General features: G+C 38.3%; 1 protein-coding gene across 2 annotated transcripts; it reads right to left on the bottom strand.

Moving 5' to 3' along the window:
- Nucleotides 1-1,932: 1,932 nt before the first annotated feature.
- Nucleotides 1,933-22,293, bottom strand: znf106a (zinc finger protein 106a). 2 transcript variants are annotated; one of them, XM_067367536.1, is made up of 22 exons: nucleotides 22,172-22,293; nucleotides 18,620-18,720; nucleotides 18,228-18,289; nucleotides 16,460-16,654; nucleotides 13,965-15,758; nucleotides 13,440-13,836; nucleotides 13,128-13,197; nucleotides 12,876-13,030; nucleotides 12,709-12,769; nucleotides 12,178-12,444; nucleotides 11,331-12,090; nucleotides 10,187-10,233; nucleotides 8,828-8,970; nucleotides 8,516-8,650; nucleotides 7,352-7,468; nucleotides 7,025-7,216; nucleotides 5,932-5,994; nucleotides 5,719-5,838; nucleotides 5,361-5,432; nucleotides 5,166-5,237; nucleotides 4,926-5,072; nucleotides 1,933-3,826 (listed from the first exon to the last, which is right to left on the bottom strand). In XM_067367536.1, the coding sequence occupies exons 2-22, from the start codon at nucleotides 18,671-18,673 to the stop codon at nucleotides 3,770-3,772; spliced, it is 4,980 nt and encodes a 1,659-aa protein (XP_067223637.1). In that variant the 5' UTR covers nucleotides 18,674-18,720; nucleotides 22,172-22,293; the 3' UTR covers nucleotides 1,933-3,769. The 2 variants fall into 2 exon arrangements, with proteins under 2 accessions (XP_067223637.1, XP_067223638.1); XM_067367537.1 differs by lacking the exons at nucleotides 1,933-3,826; nucleotides 4,926-5,072; nucleotides 5,166-5,237; ... (1 more) ...; nucleotides 5,719-5,838; nucleotides 5,932-5,994 and having other exon boundaries at nucleotides 7,143-7,216; nucleotides 7,306-7,468.
- Nucleotides 22,294-22,312: the final 19 nt, after the last annotated feature.

Consider the following 22,312-nt stretch of genomic DNA (forward strand, 5'->3'; position numbering starts at 1 on the left):
ACACTGGTGCTACAGACAGTATTTTTCTTTTACCTCAACCAGCCTCAAAAGATGCTTATTTATCACAATGCTGCGATTTCTCTTTGCCATATGCTAATGGACCTAATATATAACTGATTATCTAACATTATATAAAATAACACTAGATTTCCTGACAGCAACATAGTGTCGGCCCAGATCCGACCCACATCTGGTCTGTGTGTAATCCACATGTTCCAGATGTGGGCCGGATATGGGCCACACTATGTTTATGTCTTGGATTTAAATGCAATGCAAATGCTTAAGAGTCTATGATTGGATCATTATTGCTGTGATTATGTTTCTAGCATGTTATATTTTTGTCAACAGTTCTTGACCATAAATTGATGTGAGAGGTGCATCAATTTTTGGTCAAGATCTTCTTCATGCTCCCTCCCAACCATTCTTTGAGCCTGATGAATCTTGGCTTTGTCACCCTGGATTATGGCCATGATGTGTCTTCCTACATGGTTGTTTAAGAAATGAAAAGCTACACACTCCATCAGTTATGGTTAAAGGAACTGTTGCCAAACATATAACATGCTAGAAACATAATCAGAGCAATAATGATCCAGTCATAGATTAAGCATTTGCCTATTTATATCCAAATATAAATTTGTATTTATATAAATTTTTTTGGCCAGGCAGTGTATAATTCTTGACAATCTTGTGTATTGAATACACAGTGCCTTATGAATGATGAGGAAGAACTACTTCAAATATAATCCAACCATTCACACTGAAATGCAATCCAGATTTGATTCCGATTTCACACCACATATGGATGTGGTTCGGAGTAGGTTTGTAAACATTGGGTTTGATGTGAGTTCAGACTACAAAAACAAACTTTTTGGATATGCCAACAAATCACTTTTGTCTGAACAAGGTTTCATCTTGACGGTTGTCTTAGCATTACTTTTGCATCTTCCCATATTGTTTTTGCTATGTGGCATCTGCTTCTCAGACACATGGAAACTCTTTTCATCATACTACCACTCTCTCTGATTCATTCTTAAATAATGTCTTTCCATATTTACCCAGATGTACTCTTACATGCATCCCATCTTCACATTTTGTTCCCATTTGGTAATATTAAAATCCATTAAAAACACAAAGCAGGGCCATGTAGTTGGTCCCTGTTATTTCAAATCCTGGTTGTTTTATGGAAAATTTTGGTTTTGCAAGTTAAAATAATAGGAATTGAAAAACATGAAGAACCAGGTGAGGAGAAATCATGATCAAAAACCACTGGAGGACAATCATCAGGGAACATCAGGGAACATCTCAGAACTCATGGCGGATGGCAGCATTCAGGGTCTTTATTTCATTACTGTGGGCAAAAACATGGGTCGAACCTAGGCTTTTTTGTTTTTGTGCTTGACCCCAATTTAACCTTTTGTTCAAATGAGTGTACTGACTTCACCCGTTTAACAAAATAAATAATTGTGTAGTTCTTGGTTGAAGTGCTTTCCTGGGAAACAAATGCTGATTTTTTTAAAGCCTAATTATTTAAACAAGCATAAGTGCCAATTACAAAATAAAATGTTTTGTTCTTTTTCAGCAAATGGTCTGTTAAAGATAAGCTGTTCATTTCACCATTTATTTTATATCTGGTTAGCATTTTTTTTTTCAGCCCTGTTACAAAATTTGGGTCTCAGCATTTAACGCCCTGTTATGTGATATTACATTCTAGAAATAAACAAACATACATATATTCCATAAATATTAGTTTCATCATTTTCCATACAATAACACTAGTAACAGGGTTGCATGGTTGAGCTTGATGAATGAAATCACCAGTAAAATAGGTAAAAATGTTTAAAACTATTTTAAGCCAATTTTGTTTTGTTAGATAATAGTTTATCAAGTGAAGTACTGTACTATACTAAAATATGAAAGCAAATTTCCAGTTAGGATAAAAGAAATTGACAATAGCAGTTATGTATTTTTTTATTCCTTTTTTCAATAGCATGTGTGTACAAAATGTCTATAAAGTTTTTTTTTTTTATATATATAATATTTGAAATGAACAAGTGTGAGAAACTTGGGAATACCAGGTAAGAAGTTGGCTGCAATCTCTCCTCAGCAACACATGACTATAGCAAAGAGCTGAGATGCATTTCAAAGGTTATGACTGGGTGAAAAAAACAAGCTGTATCTTCATCCATTATGATATAATCTAACAAAAAGAGGAAAAAAAAAAAAAAAGAGTAACCATATAAAGTTAAAAACCCATCACTTCAGGGGCAGTCAGATGGCAGGAGATTATGCTGTTACTCTATATAAAATCTAACATCAGAAACCAAGATAGGATATTAAGATGTCAATAAATGTTAGCAGTTTGCTACACTAAGTTTGGTTTTGGTTTGTGTGTGCGTAATAGGGCTGAGGATTACAGGAAGTGACGTAATACGCTCCCAACTGCACAAAAAACACCTCACATGTTTATCACCCCTACAACTTTCATTCTCACACAGAAAAATAAAGGTACTTTCCAGCACGAGGACCCTCCTGTACTTTCATAAATTTGTCTCATCTGCACAACTGCCACATAATACAGTAAAGAAAATGTATAAGAACAAACTTCTTCGCTATAGAAAAATACAGAAAATAAAATTGTCTTCTTGTGTCTTTTTGTTCACGCCACCACCAAAAAACAAATCCATGTATGTTCTCAAAGGCTTACGCACACCAACTGTCACGTTTCAGTCTCTTGTCAACAGCACAGCAAACACATGTCAACTGCAGTCTTGAGTCACAGCACACCTGAATCCTTCAACTTTGCTTCATTGAGAAGCAACCACAGAAAAACCAAAAAAAAAAAAGAAAGAAAAAAAAGAGAGAGGAGATAGATTCAACCACTCAACTACATTTAAATGAACAAATCAAAAAAAAAAAAAAAAATAGAATAAAATCACCAGACAACTAAAATAGCTTTATATATTTGGAAACCAGATTGAAATGTTTAGGTGTCCCAGAATAACAGATTCTATTGTCAGGTATATGTAACGCCATGACACCACAAAAAAATAGACTGATGCAATTTGAGGAAGATGTGTCCTTCATAAAAACGTTACAACACTAAAAATCTGGTTGCTCGACAAGTCTCACGCTTCCTTAAATCACTCCACATAATAACATCTCAAAACTCGGACTGCACACACACAACAGTGAGCTACACGTGTTTGCTGAGGGAGCTGCCGTACCTCTTTTGCTGCACTGGTACCCAAACGTTTCCCACAGTTTCTTTGTCTTTATTTGGTCAGTAAATCTCAGAGCTGATGATACAGTGTATGATCAGATGACAGACTTGGAAAAGCGTCTGACACAGAAATCAATCCCTTCCAGGAGAGCATCAGAGCAATGCCACATCAGTATAAAAGATTTGAGCATATTTCACACTTCAGATAGAAGCGAAAGAGAGGAGACGAATGAAAAAGACTTCCTCTCTTCAGAATACCAAACAAATCCACTTAGAGAAAGACAAATATTCTTTTTTCTGTTGTTTGAAATAACTAACACTTGTAAGTCTTTTTTTTGTTTACTACATAAAACTAATTTCTGAGAGATTAAAATCATCCATCATTATTTAAATTGTGGCATCAGCATCATCTAAGTGGCAGTTGTTGGTATCTGATGGGTCATATAAAAAACGTGCCCATGAACAGGGCTCCTCTGGTGAGGGTTGAATGAGACATTCCCAATATGGGAAAAGAGGAGACTATACTGTCTGTGATATTCTGTTGGCCCCTCATGGCTCCATTTTACTGTCGTCCTCAGCATGTTTCTGCATGTGACAATGCACTGCCTACAAAGACAAGAGTCACATCAATGTTTGATCATTTTTACATAAAATGACTTGTTTTATCTATATATAACTACACACATATTCACATTCAAAAGCTTGGATTGGTAAGATTTGTACATGTTTTTGAAAGAAGTCTCTTTTGCTCACCAAGGCTGCATTTATTTGATCAAAAAGAGTAAAAAAAAACCTGAAATATTATTATAAATTAAAATAACTGTTTTCTATTTTAAAAATTATTTCAGCATCCATTAGAAATCATTCTAATATGCTGATTTGCTGCTCAAACATTTCTTATCAATCCTGAAAACCTGTCAGTGAGTGCTGCTTAATATTTTTGTGGAAACATTATTTTTTTCAGGATTCTATAAAATAAAATTATAACTGTCTTTACTGTCGCTTTTGATCAATTTAATGCCTCCTTGATTAAAAGTATTAATTTAAAAATGTAAAAAACCGACCCAAATTTTAAATGGTAGCATATGAGATGTGTTCAATACCCACATTTCTTATGGTCATTAAGCCATGACTAAATTTTTTAAGAATTTGAACCAAGCAAATGAATAATCATCAATATTGATGAATAAACAATATAAGTTAAGGCTATTAAATAGCAGTTTTTGTTAATACAATAAAGTCAGTAAGTTGGTATGAGGCAACAAAGTCATCAAAAATATAGAATTTTAGGTATTTTAGGTTAAAATTACAATATTAACATGAACTGTAAAAAACAAACACATAGACACTGATCCTGATGAATAGGATGAACATCATACCTGCATGCAAATCCATCCCAGCTAACACACAACGTCCCAGTTATGTAATTTGTTGGTATTTTTGGTAATTTCATGACTTTTTATTGAGAGCGTTGCAACAATGTTGCATGCTTGTAATTTCATTTGCTCTTTATATGTAGTGAAATGACATACAGTGCGCCAATTGAAGAGTGTGCGTCATGGGCACAATTTAACTAATTTTAACCAACATAAAACTTAAATTATGATAACATAAAACCATGATAAATACAATATATCAATTTTGTTACATTTACGGTAATGAGAATTGGGAGGATGTGCTTAACTGTCATGAAAATAATTAGTACCTGTTTGGAGCCGTTGCGGGTGGTGAAGTACGTGTCGCAGTTCCTCCAGCGGCATTTGAATGTTTGCTGTGCTGGGCTGGTGTGGTCGTTCAGCAGGTGCTGCTGCAGGTGCTCTATCACGCCAAAGATTAGGGTACAACCGTACCACTGTAAAGAGTCATGCAACAGATATTAACTGGCATCTGGAATAGCGTTCAGTCTAACGGCAACACATTATATGTCATGAGCTCAGTTTCTTACCCAGCAGCGGTAGTTCTGAATCAGGTTCAATCTGACAGCTTTCACGCTCCCATCATAGCAGCCTGTGTAGATCTGCAACAGACAAATCAGCGCCACCTCTTTTTTTTACAAAATGTTTACTTAAATCAATGCTTGCAAAATTGTGGAAAAATTGTGGGACCCGCTACTGGATCCCAGAAGGAGAAATGTGCTCACCATGCTCTTGTGGATGACCATACACATCACCATGTCTGAATGTCCACCATATACTTGAAGTCTGTCATGAGACTGGAAAACAATTTTAACAGTTTTAGTTAAAAACACTGTGCAGTATTGACTTAATGTAATGTGGTAACAATACTGTTATGGTAATCCCTGAAAATAACAGGAATAATGAATGTAAAACAGAGTAATGAAAAAGGGTCAAATGTGCTTGAAAATAATGTAAAAAATATTTTAATGGTGTTAAACAGTTTTTTTATGAATAAAATTCAAAAGAAATTAAATCCTTAAATTGATATTTCTTTAAAATATCTTGTTTTTAAAAAAAAAAAACTTTGGGGGTGACATATACCTGGAGCTCGTACACACGGACCAGTTTGTCCAGGCATGCGGTGACCATCACCTTTCCCAATATGGCCACCACGGTGACGGCATGACTATGACCCTTATAGATCCTCACCAGTTCTCCTGTCTGGAGATCCGCATAGAAGCAATTTAGATATAAACAAGACATTTAATTCCCGCATCCCAATGGGAATGGAGAAACACTGCATGAGGTACTCACATGTATATTATGTGCATGTACAGACTGGTCACTCGAGCCACTGAACACCAAATCGTTCACCACCTGCAGAGAAGCAACAAATAAATACTTAGGGTGTGATTCTTGATACACACCTTTTGATAAAATCCTTTGTTCTCTCTAATGTTGTTCTTTTTGACTTTATTCCATCAGGGGAGCACAAAATGTATTTTTAAGGATATCCTAGCTGCTCTTTTTAATATAATGAAATTGAATGAGGACTTGGGCTGTCAACCTTCAAACAGGTTTTGAATGACATGACGGACAGCAAATGACAGTTCTTATTTTTATGGAATATTGAAGTATTTATTATAAATAATTTATCTGTCCACATTATTATTATTATTTTTTAAATTTATGTGCTCTTATAATCTTTAATCAAAACAAATTCCCTCACTCTTGCAACGACATCTCTTCTCTGATGACATATTTACTGGCGTGAGGGCGGAACAACCTGTCACAACCATCCAATCAAATCCCGATGGACAAAATCAAGTCCCACCCTGCATTTTTTCTTTTTCGAAAAAGCCGTTTCACTTGGATATCCATCACAAAAGGAAAGAAAAGACTATTGCAATGCCAACTTTAAAGGTGCGGTAATCGATTTCTGAGAAACCCTTTTAATATTTAAAATTAACCCAAACAAACACATCCCTCTCTTCGATGCTCTACATACTGTAGTAATCATTTCAGGTATTAATAAAAATGTCAAGATAAGGGTGGCTGGTGACAACTGATTCACACAAACATCAGTCTCACTTTGGCATTATGCAGCGTTTTAGCTTTGGTTTTCTTTCTTTGTTTCTATCTTTCTTTTAATGACAGAGGACTTTCCAGAGGGGGAAAAAAAAAAGCATTTTCAAGGGCGATATTAAAAATTTAAGCACATTTCAAACCTTCAAAAACATAAACGTTAAAATCAAGCATTCTCCAAACTTTAAAAACTCTGTACGAACCCTGAGTGATGCTCAATCCGATCCATTTGTGCTTAATTGTCATGAAACAACAGCGTTTTCTCAGAAATCACATACTGCACCTTGAAGCATATTCATTAGGAAAAGTGTGATTTACAAACCTTCATGCAGAGCACAGTTTTGCTGTGGCCCTCTAGTGTACGCAGCAATAGGCCATTCTTAGCATCTCTAACGCTGATGGTGGCATCATAGGAACCAACTAGCAGGATACGCCGAGCCCCTTCCTGAGCCGTCGCCAGGCAACTTACAGCCCGTGGGCCATGGCACTCAAACACATCCAGCTGCTTGTTGTTCTACAGGAGATAATAGAAATGTTCATTACCCCATGATCAAAGAAACAAAGGACACAAAAAGGCTCGCAGCTTATCTAAAATTAACTTACTTTAACCCAAACTCTTTTGAATTCTGATTCATTAAACACTTCATACCCTAAGACTGAAGGTGGTCACAGAGCCATTGGCCAGACCGGCATAGAGAATTTTCCAACGATTATGAAGACAGAGAACTCGATCTGGGAGAGACAGCTGTTCCACACATTCTGTTGACTGAGGAAAAAATAGAAATGCTTGTCATATTTTCAATGTTATAGAATGATGTGGGGGGAAACACACAGTATAATGACTGAAATACAACTTAGGAATAGAAGGACTTATAAGACATAAATTCTTTCAAAAATGTAAATTCTGTCATCATGACATCACTGAAACCACAATTTTTTTTTTTTACTTTCTTCCAGGACACAAAAAATATGATGTAGGCAGGATGAAACAGTGTTCTTGATGCAGTGGTCTCAAACTCAATTCCTGGAGGGCCACAGCTCTGCACAGTTTTGCTCCAACCCTAATCAAACACACCTGATCCAGATAATCAAGGTCTTCAGGATTACTAGAAACTTCCAGGCAGGTGTGAGTTGGAGCTGGTTGGAGCTAAACTTTGCAGATCTGTAGCCCTCCAGGAATTGAGTTTGAGACCACTGTCTACAGGCCAGAACACACCAAGCCAACGCCGACGAACTAGTGGAGACGAAAGCAGACTGTGGGGGTTGGCTCACGTTGGCAGCGTCTGTGTCCAAAGTTGTCCTGACACACCTAACCGACGCTAAACAGCCGACGGCCAAGTAGCACGTCAGTTCTGCGCCTACGTGAGATGAAATGCCTTTCCGTACCAGCAGGTGGCAGTATCTGAACAGCCAATCAGAATGATCAGATGGCCCGAGGGAGTGATGAGCTCCGACGCCGATTCAACATTTCGAACTGGCCGGAAAAAAGCCAGCGAGGACCAACTTCAGCCGACGGTGCGGAACACACTGAGAAAACTTAGTCGGTCGACGAAGAAAAACTGACCGACGGCCGACTGTCGGCTTGGTGTGTTCCTGCCTTTAATGTTTACTAAAACTACTATTATCAAAATAAATCTGAAATAAAACAACTATTAATATAAGATAATAAAATTAAATTTAACCAAATTTATACATTATAAATGTTGGCTTGGTAACTTATTTCATTTTTAGCTTTCGTACTCCAGCTTGAACTTGTTTAATTCAGTTAAAGTAAGTAAAAGTTTCAAAAACAGTGTGGATCAGAGTCAAGCACCTTGAGGTTGTAACAGCGGATGGTCTGATCACTTGATCCTGAGTACAGGCGTTGTTGCAGGCCTCCTCCACATGACACCAACAGGCAATTCACTTTACTGCTGTGACCTTCAAACAAAGCCACACACTTCCGGCTCTGTAACAATTAAAAAGACTTCCAGAAACCTGCTTGCAAGCTACATTCAAAAGATCATAATTTTCATGTTTAAATGCTTTTACTTAAACTACAAATTTCAGATGACTTTGTACTATGATCACCCACTCAGCTGAAAAAAAACAAAACAAAACAAAAAACACAGCACAATGATCTTACTATCAAGTTGAAAGCACGTATAGTGCGGTCCCCTGAGCAAGTATACAGCAGTCCGTTATGGATCTGCATTCCATTCACGGCCTCCTGATGGCCTTCAAACTCTCCTTCTGTAGGCACCTCCTCCTCCCCTGGATCTGATACATCTGATAAAACACACACATACATATCAGTTGTTGAGTGAAACATTAACACCATGAAAGAGATGTGTGTATCTAGATAATTTATGTACCGTTATAAAATGATGTAACAGTACAAATGTGGGTAAAGTTTACTTTGATAAAATATGTCATGACTGTGTCATCAATATGTCATCTTTCAAACAGTGGAGTGAGTGATCACAAATTGCTTAAGTGTCACTTACTCACTGGACTACAAGCAAAACAAATCAAGCAGTGCCTATTAGTATATATTTTGGTGAATCTGGTCACAATGATAAATTACTGCCTGTGCATAAAGTCCAAAGTATACTTCAAGTTTTACACAAATACTAGGGCAGTGTTTCTCCAGTCCTGGGGATGTAACTACCAGAATGTTTCAGATGTCTCACTAATGAAAACACAGCATTCAATTCATCAACTTTTTTGTGTGTTGAATAGTTGAGAAATACTGTGTTCGGGTATGTGTACAGTGCTCATGATGTAAATTCCGTCATCGCAGCAAATTTTTTTTTAACCATGCATACTTTGTCCACTGAGCTTGCATATGCGGGCTATTGTTGCACAATCGAAAAGAAACTGAAGAGACAGAATACCTGCAACTTCAGTTTAAGAGTACAAAGATAATCATAACTTTTGGAAAGAAATAGCTCAGACACTGTACAAAGATGAATCTTTCCAGTGACTACCTGCTTTTGTGCATGTTATTAAATGAAATACAATTAAAAAGGCTGCGCGTTAAAGTGAAGTATACTTTGGGCTCAAGTCAAAAAAACAGCCAGTATGCTTAATTTCAGCCATTTAATGGAGTTCCCAAGAAACCAGCACTAGTGCTCTCATTCTGTATACGAGTTGGCACAATTCTCAGAGTTGTCATTCTGGCAGTCACTCGCAGGTTAGGTATAAAACTAACAGGCACTAAGAATACCTTGCCCTTAAAAAGTAATTTGGGGACTTGAACTATTTTTGTATGCTGATCGTGTGAGTATTCTAATTTGGTCATTCTGCTATGACTGCACTGAGCAAGGAACTAGATGAATTTAAATGTACAGAATGGTCCCACAAGTAAAACAACTAAATCAATAAAATAAAATATTTAGTAAGTGAATGGCACATAATATGTTGTTTAAGGCAAAAATACTTTTTGCTGAGGCAGCAATGATATATTACAGCTTCAGTGTATGCTTTTGAACATATCACATACCTGAAAGCAACTTGGACTCCAACGCTGTTGAGGCAGATTTTATTTCACTGTAAAAAATAAAAACAATATTTTTCAATACTGCAATACTAGAAACATCAATGGAAGTGGTACCAGAAAGTACCAGAAGGCCATGCAGTGAAAATGACTTTAAACCAGCTGTATTTGTATGTCTGTGTACTCTTGCCTATCCCAAACCATTGTCTTCTACCATGTTCAAATACATATGCTTGTTGAGTAATCTTTTTAGAATGGTTACTAACCTCAGGGATCTTACAGATAACACAGAATAATAGAGTTTTAAATATTTAGATTATTACTATTAATACATTAAATACTACTATACAATCACAACATATTTAATGTGCATTTACAATGCGTATGCTAAATGCACGGCAGACTTAAACTATAATTGTAGTCATACAGAGAATCTGAGTTTGGTTAATTTCTGAAGCATTCATTTAGAAGTCAAATTTCAAAAGGCCAGCACCGTATGTCCATAAGCTTGATCAGAATATCCATTCAAACCAAAGAACGGGTTTGAAATGAACGAATCAAACCCACAGGCAAAGTTGAAAGTCAGCTTTTTGGTCAAATCCAACTCAACCGAATGAGCCAGTACTTTCTGATTCGTTCATTTCAAACCGGTTCTTCCATCATCAACCCAGAACTACAGTTCGATTAAGTTCTGGGGACCAGTTCAGCCGGTTACTGGTTTATAAGAATTATTCATTCAAGAATTGAACATCACTACTTTTTACTTCATGAGCTTACAAACATTGCTATAAAACAGGGGTGTCCTCTCCTGCAGGGCCACTATCCGGCAGAGTTTAGCACCAATCCAAGCTTTATACTGAACAATGTCACATAAACAAACAGGAAAACAGGTCTCATTGCATTCGCTTGTCAGAGGAAGTGTGAAGATATCTTGAGTAAAATGGCTCTATTTAATGAAGCATATACAAAAGAGCTGAACCGCAAGTGATGCGACTTGTTTTACAGAATACGGAGATCTGTTGCGCATAACACGATTAAACACACCTGAACCAGTTAATCAAGACATTACCCATCCAGGAGCAGGATAGGACACTCATGCTAGAAGATATTAAGAATGCTTAGAAAATCACAGTCCAAACCTGAGACTTACCTTTCACGAACCTTGACTGTACTGCTAGTATCAATTTCACTAGTGGAGGTGACCTCATTGCAAGCAAGATTTTGGGGGTCTGTGATGGCACGGTCTTTTGAATATGCAGTGGTTGACTCCTTGGCCGACTCCTTTGCCGACTCTTTGGTCGATTTCTTGGTCGACTCCTTGGTCGACTCCTTGGCATTCTTTTCAGGTATCTCATCTGGGTCTGAAGAATCTAGATTGACAAAATCAGTGGGCACAGGTGGGGGAAGCTCCACCATTTCCAATTCAGATGAATCGGAGTGAGCCTCATTCTTTGGTGGTGTCGCTAGCTTGGTTCTCTGTGGTTGTGTCTTTGAAACTTCTGTGACCACCATCGCCTCATTTTCAATCTTCTCTTCTGGTGTGGGGGGTGAGGCAGAGGTGCCGCTGGATCGCCGATGAGGTCGGTACTTGCGGGCAGGCCGAGGAGCGGGCTGCTCTGCATCAAGTTCTGATTCACTGATTTCAGGCTGCTCATTCCCCTTTGCTTTTTTAAGACACTTTTTCTTCTTCAGCTTTCGAACACGCTTAACTGGATCAGTTTCTAGGTGGCTTGAGGGAGACAGTGGCTTGGGAGAGAGATGGGAAGAAGGGTTGGCCAACCCTTCTTGAGAATTTTGACAATTTTCTTTGTTGGGTGATGGCTCTATTCTGTGATCTGAGGGAGCTGCCGTCAAAGCCATGATTGTGGCATCATGCGAAGACTCCATCTTACTGTTGTACTTGAAGGTATCTGGTTCAAATGAAGAATAAACATTCTATAATTCAGTTCTGTTAGCAATAGCTACCTATGAGCTGCAATTTAATGATTGGAACCAACCTGTTTGACAAGCTGCAAACACTGTTTGGACAGGTGTGGTATTTTGAGGTTCTGGGAAGGGGCATTTGATAGGGTTACACTCAGGAATGGTGTTACATGGAGCAATGGGCTCCTGTTTGATGTTAACAGGCAGTGAGGATGTTGAAGAGGATGAGTGGGCCGCTGTTGTTGGGAGAACAGTGCTGGCAGTGGTCTGAGTAACCTGGGTTGACGAAGAGGTCAAGATCTCCTCACTGTTCCTCTCTGCTTCCTTTGGCTCAAATTCACCTGAAAAAGTTTAGAATTCTTGATCTCTGTTTTATTTTATTATAAATAACAAAAAAGCTGTTCAAAAAAACTCAAGGGGCTTACTGCCATACCTCTTTATATAGCTGATACACATTGCAAACTGGCAATCAACCACTTTTACAGGCAATTTGTACAGTATGCTCTCCAAAGTTTATGTGGTATCATCATTTTCCTGATAACTTTTACCTTAGATTTGTAAAGTTAGTAAATATGATTACATGACTCCTGCTATAATTTTTGTACCTTGCATTCCTTGAAGAATTTCAATCCGTTTGGCCCTCAAAGAGTTCATCTCATTGGTTACCTGTAAAATATACAATAGTTATTAAAATATTGTAAACTCAAGTGATAGCCCAGTGAAAGCTGAAAAATACATTTTTGTCAGTGCTATATATAAAAAAAGATCTTACCTGTTGTTTCACCATAAGCAGGCGCTGTACTTCCAAATAGGCAGCTTGCAGGGCAGCACGTGCCTGAATAATACTGTTATCCACAGCCTGAAGCGAGCTGTTAAGCTCCTCCTCACGTAGAGATACAGCCAGCAACTGATCCACTTGAGAGCGCTCTGCAAAACACAATACATACCGTATTATAACAGCTAACTAAATTGGCTGCTGAGTGAAAAAGGTTCATTTCAAAGCCTTTTTACATAGTTTCCTTACCTTTCTTAGACTTAATTTTTTGCCTCTTGTTTTTCCTATCTTCATTAGGAATCTCTGGAGACACAACATCCTAGTGGAATGATCCAACATCAATTAGATAATGGCAAGACCTAGATTTCATTTAAGTTATTGTTGCATTACTTTCTATGTGGAACAAATCAAATCAGGCACTTATTAGGCTCTGTTTCATTCAGGATGTTGCCTTGGAAGGCAGCTACATAATATGGTAGACATCAGGGGTGCTCACTAGATTTGGATCAGAGCTACTGTGATTAGGAGTATGCCAAGCATACACCACAGTAGAAAACTTACTCCTTGAGCTCTGCGTTTCTTCCCAGCTCCTTGTATGTCAATCATTTCAATCTCTGATGTACAACCGCTGTCTCCTTCAACATCCTCTGGGCCTTTAGAAGGTCCTTTCGAACCTTGAATCTCTAGATGACCTTTAGACTGCAGCTCTTCTCTCTTGGACTGCTGTGATGGGCCACAAGCAGGAGAGTCTCTCAGTGGGTCTACACCTTTGAGAAGGGAGCTGGTACCAGCAGGGCCATCTTTGACCACATTGCTTTCAGACAAGCTACGCTTGCGGGAAGGCACTTGACCGAGGTCAAACAGAGAGTCCCAATGAAAGCCCTCAGAAAGAGGTACATCATTTTCATCCATTTGGTTTGGACTCTCAGGTTCACAGGGCACCATTTCTATACCAAATCTGAAAATATTCAGTACGAATATGGAATTAGGGTATGAAGGAAGTAACAATACATAAAGTACTGACAGTTTCAGTCTACAACCATTTCATGAAGGTAAGCCAAAAATAAAGAAATACTCATGCAGTACCTTGGTAAGCCCTTGCCTTGCTTCTTCCGGTTGACTTCCTGGTAGACCTGGTCCCAGTTGACGTTCCGCCTGGAGCCAGAGGAGCTAATGAGCTGCCGCAAGGTGGGTTTAAGTCCTGAGTCCTTCTCAGGCTCATTCTTTCGTGAGCCACTCACGTTTCTAATACGTCTGGCAATATTCAAGTTGGGTTCATGGGATGCTGCTTTGCCTTTGGTGCCCATATGGCGGTTCAGATCCCTTTGGAGACAAGCAGGCAAGGCAAGCTTACTTAAAGAGGGCACGGAGCCACCTGCTGTTTGTTGGGATGGGCTGCTGTGGGACCCCTCACCAAATAAGCATAAATCTTCGTCTAGTGTGTCCATGACTTGATCTTGTACCGTTAGGTGAGGATTTTCTTCCATTTCACCACATTCCTCCTCATCTTCGTGGTCCATAGTGGAGGTACTAACTTGCAAGGACTGCAGAGATGGCCTAATGTCATTGCGCACATTGCCAATCTGTACTGAGGTCTCAGTACTGGTTAAATGCTCTCTGTCATTGCTGTTGCGTCTTGAAAAACCTAGCCTTTCTTGACCCTTGTTCTTGTTCAGTTTTTTTGTACGCTCATGTAATTTTTTATTCTTGTTTAGTTCTAAACTCTCAACTTGCTTCTTAATCTGAGGCACAGTCTTTGATCCTTTGAGGCAGTTCTCTGGGCCAGATGTGTCAGAGTTATTTCTATTAAGCAATGTCTCTTTAGCTTTTCGCAGCATCTCTGACAGAAGACTGTCTTGCTCTGCACTGGAAGAGGCATGTTGTGGGAATTCGGAACTTGAATGGGAATGCTTAGAACCTTTAGTGCTGACAGAGTCTTGACTTCCTGCTTGTTTGAGATTCATCTTTGAGCCATCATCAGCAAGCTTGCTGGGCATCTCCGTTCTTCTAGTGGTGGAGGTGGAGGGGTAGGCGAAACTACCCATGTTAGTACTGCCAATGTTCTTGAAGGAACTCTTCTGCTCCCTGCAATCACTCTCTTCACAGTAAGGTTCTGCTGGATTATGCTGCCAATTTTTTCGGTCTGCCTTGGATTTCCTTGCCATGTCCTGAGTGCCCTCCTTGAAACTATGTGCCTTAACGTTTTCAGGAGATTCCACATTTGACTTATCTAAAGTTGGCTGAGGGTTAGCCTGAGATGAAGGATCCCCAAGTTTAGCTGGTGGATAAGGTGCCCATCGATGTGCCTTCTCTGACTTCTGACCCTTACCTTTGTTGGGATCATGCTCACCACCAGATTCTTCTACACTCTGTTCACCCTTTGTCTGATTCTCAGAGCAGTTGGGTGTTTTTTGCTGGTCTCTTGCAGACGATTTAAATTGTCTAGGTGGAGGCATATATTGTCCCTGCCAAGGGACATTAAACTGACTGTTGTTCCAGGGATACTGCTTTCTCATCTGTGGAGGGCAGACTCCATAGCCACCCCAGAAGTTTCCTTGGTTGTGCAAACTCCCTCCCTGACGACCAGTGGAGCCCCACTTCTGCAAGTCAGGTGGTCCTTCAGCATGCCATGTGGCACACCTAACCTGTCGGTTAGGGTTAAACCATTTGTTGCGTTCAGGGGATGAATATCTTAAATTCTGCCAATTAGTGCCTCTGCCCCTTTTGGGCATCTGAGGAAAGTTAGGATAGGACCGGTCCCAAGGGCCACACTGCTGATACATCAAAGGCCTTTGTCCCTGCCACTGAGACCGAAGCTCCTGCCACCTCCTTGAGGTGTCCCGCTCCTCTTTAGCCTGCTTTGCAGAAGCCTCTTCTTTCCTAATAGAGTTCAATACAGAATGGTCAAATAGAACTGATAAAATCATATTGACACACCACAACGAGGAGAGGTGAACAGTATGGTGATAGCTTCAACAACAATGCATATAAATTAAAATATGGGAAGATACAAAAAAACACACGTCATGGAAAAAAATAGTGTGATTTTCACTGTCTCAATATCAAACTTATATTATTGTATCAAACTTGTATTATTACTATAGCTATTTATTTGTTAAGATATTTTCTAGATTTGCAGTAATCTTGATTTAATTTTCTTTCAAAGCAAAGGATTGACAAAGGAACACTTTCACCTAAACAGCATGGTGCATAAAAATAGTTGATGAGGTCAGACTATTTAAAGACATACTGCCCATACTCTTTAAGGGTTGAGCTGGAAGGGCATGGTGTGGTATGCATCCAAGAGTGTGAGAGTGCAAGTGTTGCAGTCACGGCTGTTTTAGGCCTCACATGACACCAGACTCCAGTGTCAGAACTGTTTTCAGAATAGTTTAATATAGAACTGTAGGTGTTGTGGTTACAAACAGACGATTAAAACACCAAGGAAAGACACTCTAATAACAAATATTTAAAGATTTTAAATGTACACTACCATCTAATAAACAGATGACTGTCAGGTCTGCAACTACCATCATTGCCATGTAATTCAGAGCTTTAAGCAGGGCAATAGCAAGACTCACCTGATCATTTCCTTGCGTTTCTCGATGAGCTGCACAATGTCCTTGTCAAAATACTTTTCATCTTTGTCTTCGTTTGAGGGCTGGTGCTTCTGATCCTCAACGCGCTGTTTATGTGAAGGGCTGGAGATGTGACTGGCATAGTCGGTCAGGCTTACCTCCGTTACGCCGCAGACCCGGCACTCGTGTCCACAGTCCCTGGGGACAGAGGAGAACAAGGGCTGCTCAATGTTTCCCTCAGGCATGGCTGCTGCTTTTGAGAGTGGCTGTCTAATCAGTTAGGGTCCTTTTAAGAGATCAGGAGGCAAACTGACTTTTCAAACAAAATAAAATCCAACTAGTTACTAAAAAAGAACAACAAAAAAAATGCAATCTTCCTGATCTTGTGGTACATCTTTATGGCCTTCAAAACTGGTTGAGAGTGAACAGGCAAGAACAGAAGGCAATAGGAGACATTGAGCTCAGAGGGGTGCCCACCCACTCAGCAGCTGCTGAGCCTAGCACGATGTCATGATGGAGTCTGCTGTGCTCTGAGATGAGGGTTGGGAGAGCTGTTCGATTTTGGTGTATGAAATCCCTACTGGCTCCACCTTCCCCTGCTCTTTAGGGCTGCAGCAAGGGCGGGACTCTTCAACAAGCTGTAATGCGAGCTGCTTACAGTTGCCGACTTGAGAACCCCTCCCTGCCTAGTTTCTCTCTTTAACTGCCAAACTCGTGAGCGGATAGATGCTTGTTGTTGGCAGTTGGTCTATCCCCGAAAAATGGTGCCATGGCATCTTGCCATTTTCCAGTCAGCAGTCTGTAAAGTTTTTTTCTAATTTGAAAAAGTTTTTTGTATGGCTTGTGAATGAGTACTATGATTTTGATTATGATTAGAATTATATGTTCTGCAGTTCATTACCATTTGTCCAAACAAATAATTGATAACTGCTCTTAATTATTGCTCTGATTAATGCTCTAAACAAGTTACACAGATCTTATAAACATAATTACCACCAAAATGCAATTAGCTGGTGTCTGTGTGTTTTGCACCTCAGATTTCAATACTCTCCCCATTTAAGAATGTAATTCTCACTTTTCACATTCCAGAGATCTACATGATTGTCACATGAGGCAGTTGTCATTTGTCGGCCTTAACAGTTGTTCCCAACGTCCCTATATATACTCCCGGGTTATGGCAGCTGCCTCGGCTTATCTATCCACTGACCAAAAGAGACACGTGCTTTACAATACACATGCTTTGACCATAACCATATTCAGGGTTTCATATAAGAATTTTCCAAAATATTTCCCATGACCTTCACAGCTGTTTGTGATTGCTGCATAAGCATTTAAAAATATATATTTTAACAAAATTCTAGGGTGGATTTCCAATTTTTGAAACAATTATGCATTATAATTAGTGTACAAATGTCTCAAATGACGCTAAAACACCCTGAGATTTAAAGTTGGCTCAGTTCTATAAACTTGAGAGTATAACTGTTGTGTTGATAGTGTAGAGAAGGGTTTCCCAAACAGGGGTTTCATAAAAATGTTGGAATCATAAAAATGTCAAACACAAAAAAGAAAAATAAATATTTTGTTTACCTACCAGCCAAGTGACCATTAACTGATATTACAAAACCGTGAACGTGCAAAAGTGTTGCTAATTATTGAAATATTAACTTAAAATATTTATCTGAAGTGTGACCTGATGTAAGTCAAAGGGGTCCAAAAAAGGGTTAGGATTACATTATTCTATGCAACATCGGTGTGTAACATAGCCTCTTACCGGCCTTTCAGATTCTCCAACTCCCTGTGATGCAGCATACTTCTCATGTGCTCTTCCATCTCCTAAAAAACAAAGACGCCAGTGAAATATAGCATAACGGCATTGATGTCAACAACAAAAAAGCAGCACAGTATAGTACAAAACAGTAAAACTATGACAAATAACATACAATAAAACAGATAAATAAATTTGGTGAAACAAATTCAGAATTCTTTTTCATGTTATAGATCTTTTTAACTAGCAATTTATTATTATTTTTTTTTTTTTATAAGGTTATAGAGCTTACAACAGAACAGTGCATGTGCATAGGTGCATGAACCATTAGGGCTTTTTCAAATTGTCACATTCTGGCAAAACTGGGAGAAGGTATATGCTTAAATAGACAAGTTTACCTGTTTGGAGCTGTAGACAGTTTCACAAAGAATGCATTTCTGTTCTTTAACCATGTTGAAAGATATTATTGTCTCTTAGGCCACCACGAATAAACAGGGTTCTGCATATAGAGACAGATAAAACAATCAGATCATGCAGCATGTAATAAGTGCAAAATCACTTGCTAAGAATGATTTCTTATTCCATCCCTACACACACACACACACATATTTTATAAAATATAGTATGAATCATATATTGAAGTGGTAACGCTTTATTTTAAGGTGGCATAGATACACGTTACAAATACTTACTATAGTAATACAAGTAAATTATGCATAATTACAAGTAACTAACCCTAAACCAAATCCTAACCCTACCCTTAACCCTAACGTAGTTAAACACTACTAAGTACTTATTTGTGTAATTACACTATAACAATGTCACCTTAAAATAAAGTGTAACCACTGACATTTGCGGTCCATACAATATTGGATATAACAAATTTAAATGGATGAAATAAAATATAAATCAAAACAAAAAATTAATGACAGATTATTAAAATAAGCTAATAATTCTAGAAATACCCCATATATTGTGTGCTAACATGGATGGATATCTTAAAGGGTTAGTTAAACCCAAAAATGAATTTTCTATCATTAATTACTCACGTCATTCCAAACCTGTAAGACCTTCGTTCATCTTCAGAACACAAATTAAGATATTTTTGATGAAATCCAAGAGCTTTCTGACTCCCTAAAGACTGCAACATTATTACTGCTTTCAAAACACAGAAAAATAGTAAAGACATCATTAAAATAGTGACTACAGTGGTTCAACCTTAATGTTATGAAGCAATGAGAATACTTAATATAATAATAACAACAAAAATAACAAATTTATTCAACCATTTCCTCTATGTTGTTGATGCTGTAAACACAGTGCAGTGCTTCCGGGTTCTTCGTCAGAACGCCGGCACAAAAAGTATTCTCATCACTTCATTACATTGAGGTTGAACCACTGTAGTCACGTAGACTATTGATGTCTTTACTACCTTTCTAGGCCTTGAAAATGGTTATAACGTTGCAGACTATAGGGGAGTCAGAAAAAATATCTTAATTTGTGTTCCGAAGATGAACGAAGGTGAGTAATTAATGACAGAAATTTCATTTTTGGGTGAACTAAACCTTAAAACGCATTCTCTGAAGCTTTTTGGCACTATTCTACAGTGAGACGGTGTAATATCTGAATATGTACCTGTGGTCAGAATGTAGCCAGTGACGGCATTCAGAGCCACGCACATAGCTCAAAGATGACTGACCTTTCTTATTTATTTTATACCGCAGAGGCTCGTATGAAAAGGCTTTGCCAATTCTTACATTAGATTGTGTGGTATCAGCAATGCATGAAGCTGGACAAACTCCATAAGGAAGGAAAGCGGGTCAGTGTCTCTGGCTCCATGCAGGTGCCAGAAGACACAAACAAGCAGGGACAGCACTCAGGTCAGGAGGCTAAATGCAGTATGCTGAGAGTGCAGTGCACAAGCAAACCACAAACCCACTGCAGGGTCATGTCCTGACATGTTAAATTCTCAAAAAGTGTTTGGAAAAACATTGATCCAATACCGTTTCTACAAAGCCTGGGGGGACATTCACAAAGAATGTGATTTTGTGTTTAAAAATGTGATGCGCAGTGCAGTGGAATGAAACAAGCAAGGTCTAGAGAAACGTTTTTTTAATAGTTTACATTTAAAATGCGGTCATACGTGAAACGCTGCAAAAGACGAGATGCGCAACAGTCAAACACGTGTTTAGCGCATCTGTACATAAAAACAAAACAATGGAACAACAATGCATTATTTCACATTGTGTTTTTCTAGTTTTTGAAGTGTGTTAGGTTATGATCCACTTGCTTTATATGGACTCGCAGAGATGGATTATTTTTCAAAAAATCTTTGCGTTCATCTGAAGAAATAAAATAAATATACATCTGGGATGGCATGAGGGTGATTAGAGAATTTTTCATTTTTTTTAATCTAGAAATATTCTTCAAGGAGCCCACGGTGATCTTGTTACCTAGTTTTAATTACTGTTGTAGTGAAGGCTTCAGTAATCTAAGAATAAAGCACATCCAACCATTTTACAAAAAAAGCCTACAGTATCATATTTGATGTACAAATTTCTAAGGCTTCTAAATTGAAACTTTGCTGAAAAACCTGTTGTATACAATCCTTCTGTTGTCTGATAGCTTATAATTTTTGGCAAATAAAAGGTATTTTAGTATCGTTCGAAAAATGACTATGTTTGATATGTATATTGTTAGTAATATTTCAAGGTGAACACTTGACACTTTAAATTGTTAAAATGTGAGTATCAAATATGATAGATCAGACTTTTGAGTAACATTTATCTGTACATCTCGCAAACATTCTTGTATTGCATTGCATTATATGTTTGCCTCCCACAATAAAAACTATAGAGCTTCGATCATAAAACTGAGCACTTAAATATTTTACTAAGACATATTACTGGGAAATACAGAGTAAAAACTGATATTTATATGCACTTTATGTAAGAAGTAAGCTGTACTGATAAAATCACATTGATTTACATTACAAGCTATGAGAATTTCATATTCCTTTTAGCCTATATAAATAACAGCAACAGCACCAAATTGCATATTTTTGCTCAGTTTTGGCCTGTGAATAAAATTGATACAATAAAATGTTTTTTATCCTCCTCAGGTATGAGGTCCATATTCCTCATACAAAGCCTGATGTATCAAATATGACACTTAACAAAAACACATGCAAACTTTTCTTTAAGATTTTAACTTAAGGTTCAATATACTGTTCCATTTTTTAAACCCATTTTCCGACTGTTATTGATTTCTTTTGTCAGGTGTGACGGGGTTTATATGCATGACAGTGAACTGGCATGCTTTGGAAAGGAAGTGCACTTTTTGCCTCAGAAAATGGCATGATATTAGGCCGCGGTACAGACAGAGCAAATATTAAAGTTCCACAACATGAAAATGGCACATCATCAGTGCTGTGAAGGGCATAAGTTGTTTTCCATTCGTGCTAACAACAAAGCTTTAAATAGCTCTCTAGCACAGGTCAGTGTGCATGTCCTCTTCAAACGCTGCCCAAAAGAGACGGAGCCCTGCCTTCCTCTCCTGTTACCTCGCTAATATAATAACGGGGTGGAACATAAAACTGACTAAAGGTTAATATCCAGGTTTGAGTTACTGAAATCTGTCATTAGATAAACCGGTTTACAACTCATTCCTGTTTGTTTCTTACAAATTCGGTCATTTGTTAATGCATTTTCAAGAAAAATGATGCTAAAATCAGTGGACAAAATACTACTGTGAACTAACAGAAGGTTAAACTGCTGAAGGATGTAAAAAACAAAAAGAGAGGACCAAATGTGCACGATAACAGAAACATGCAGGGGTGTTTCTCATGTGCAGATGTTTAGCATTCAGGCTAACACACTGCATGGACTGACAATTAGATCATGTAAGCTGCAAAACAACATGGATAAAGACAAACCCGGGATCACGTATACCTCTTAATTCACGCGGAGAACGCATTTCTTCAGATTTCCGTAAAAACACACCATTTCTATTCATATTTCGCCCTTCTTAGCGACGCTCTAGGCGCCTTGTTACTGTGAAGACGAAAACAACCGATCATTTTCAAAATGGCG

The sequence above is a fragment of the Chanodichthys erythropterus genome, chromosome 18 (assembly GCF_024489055.1).
Source record: "Chanodichthys erythropterus isolate Z2021 chromosome 18, ASM2448905v1, whole genome shotgun sequence".
In the NCBI taxonomy this organism is placed as follows: domain Eukaryota; kingdom Metazoa; phylum Chordata; class Actinopteri; order Cypriniformes; family Xenocyprididae; genus Chanodichthys; species Chanodichthys erythropterus.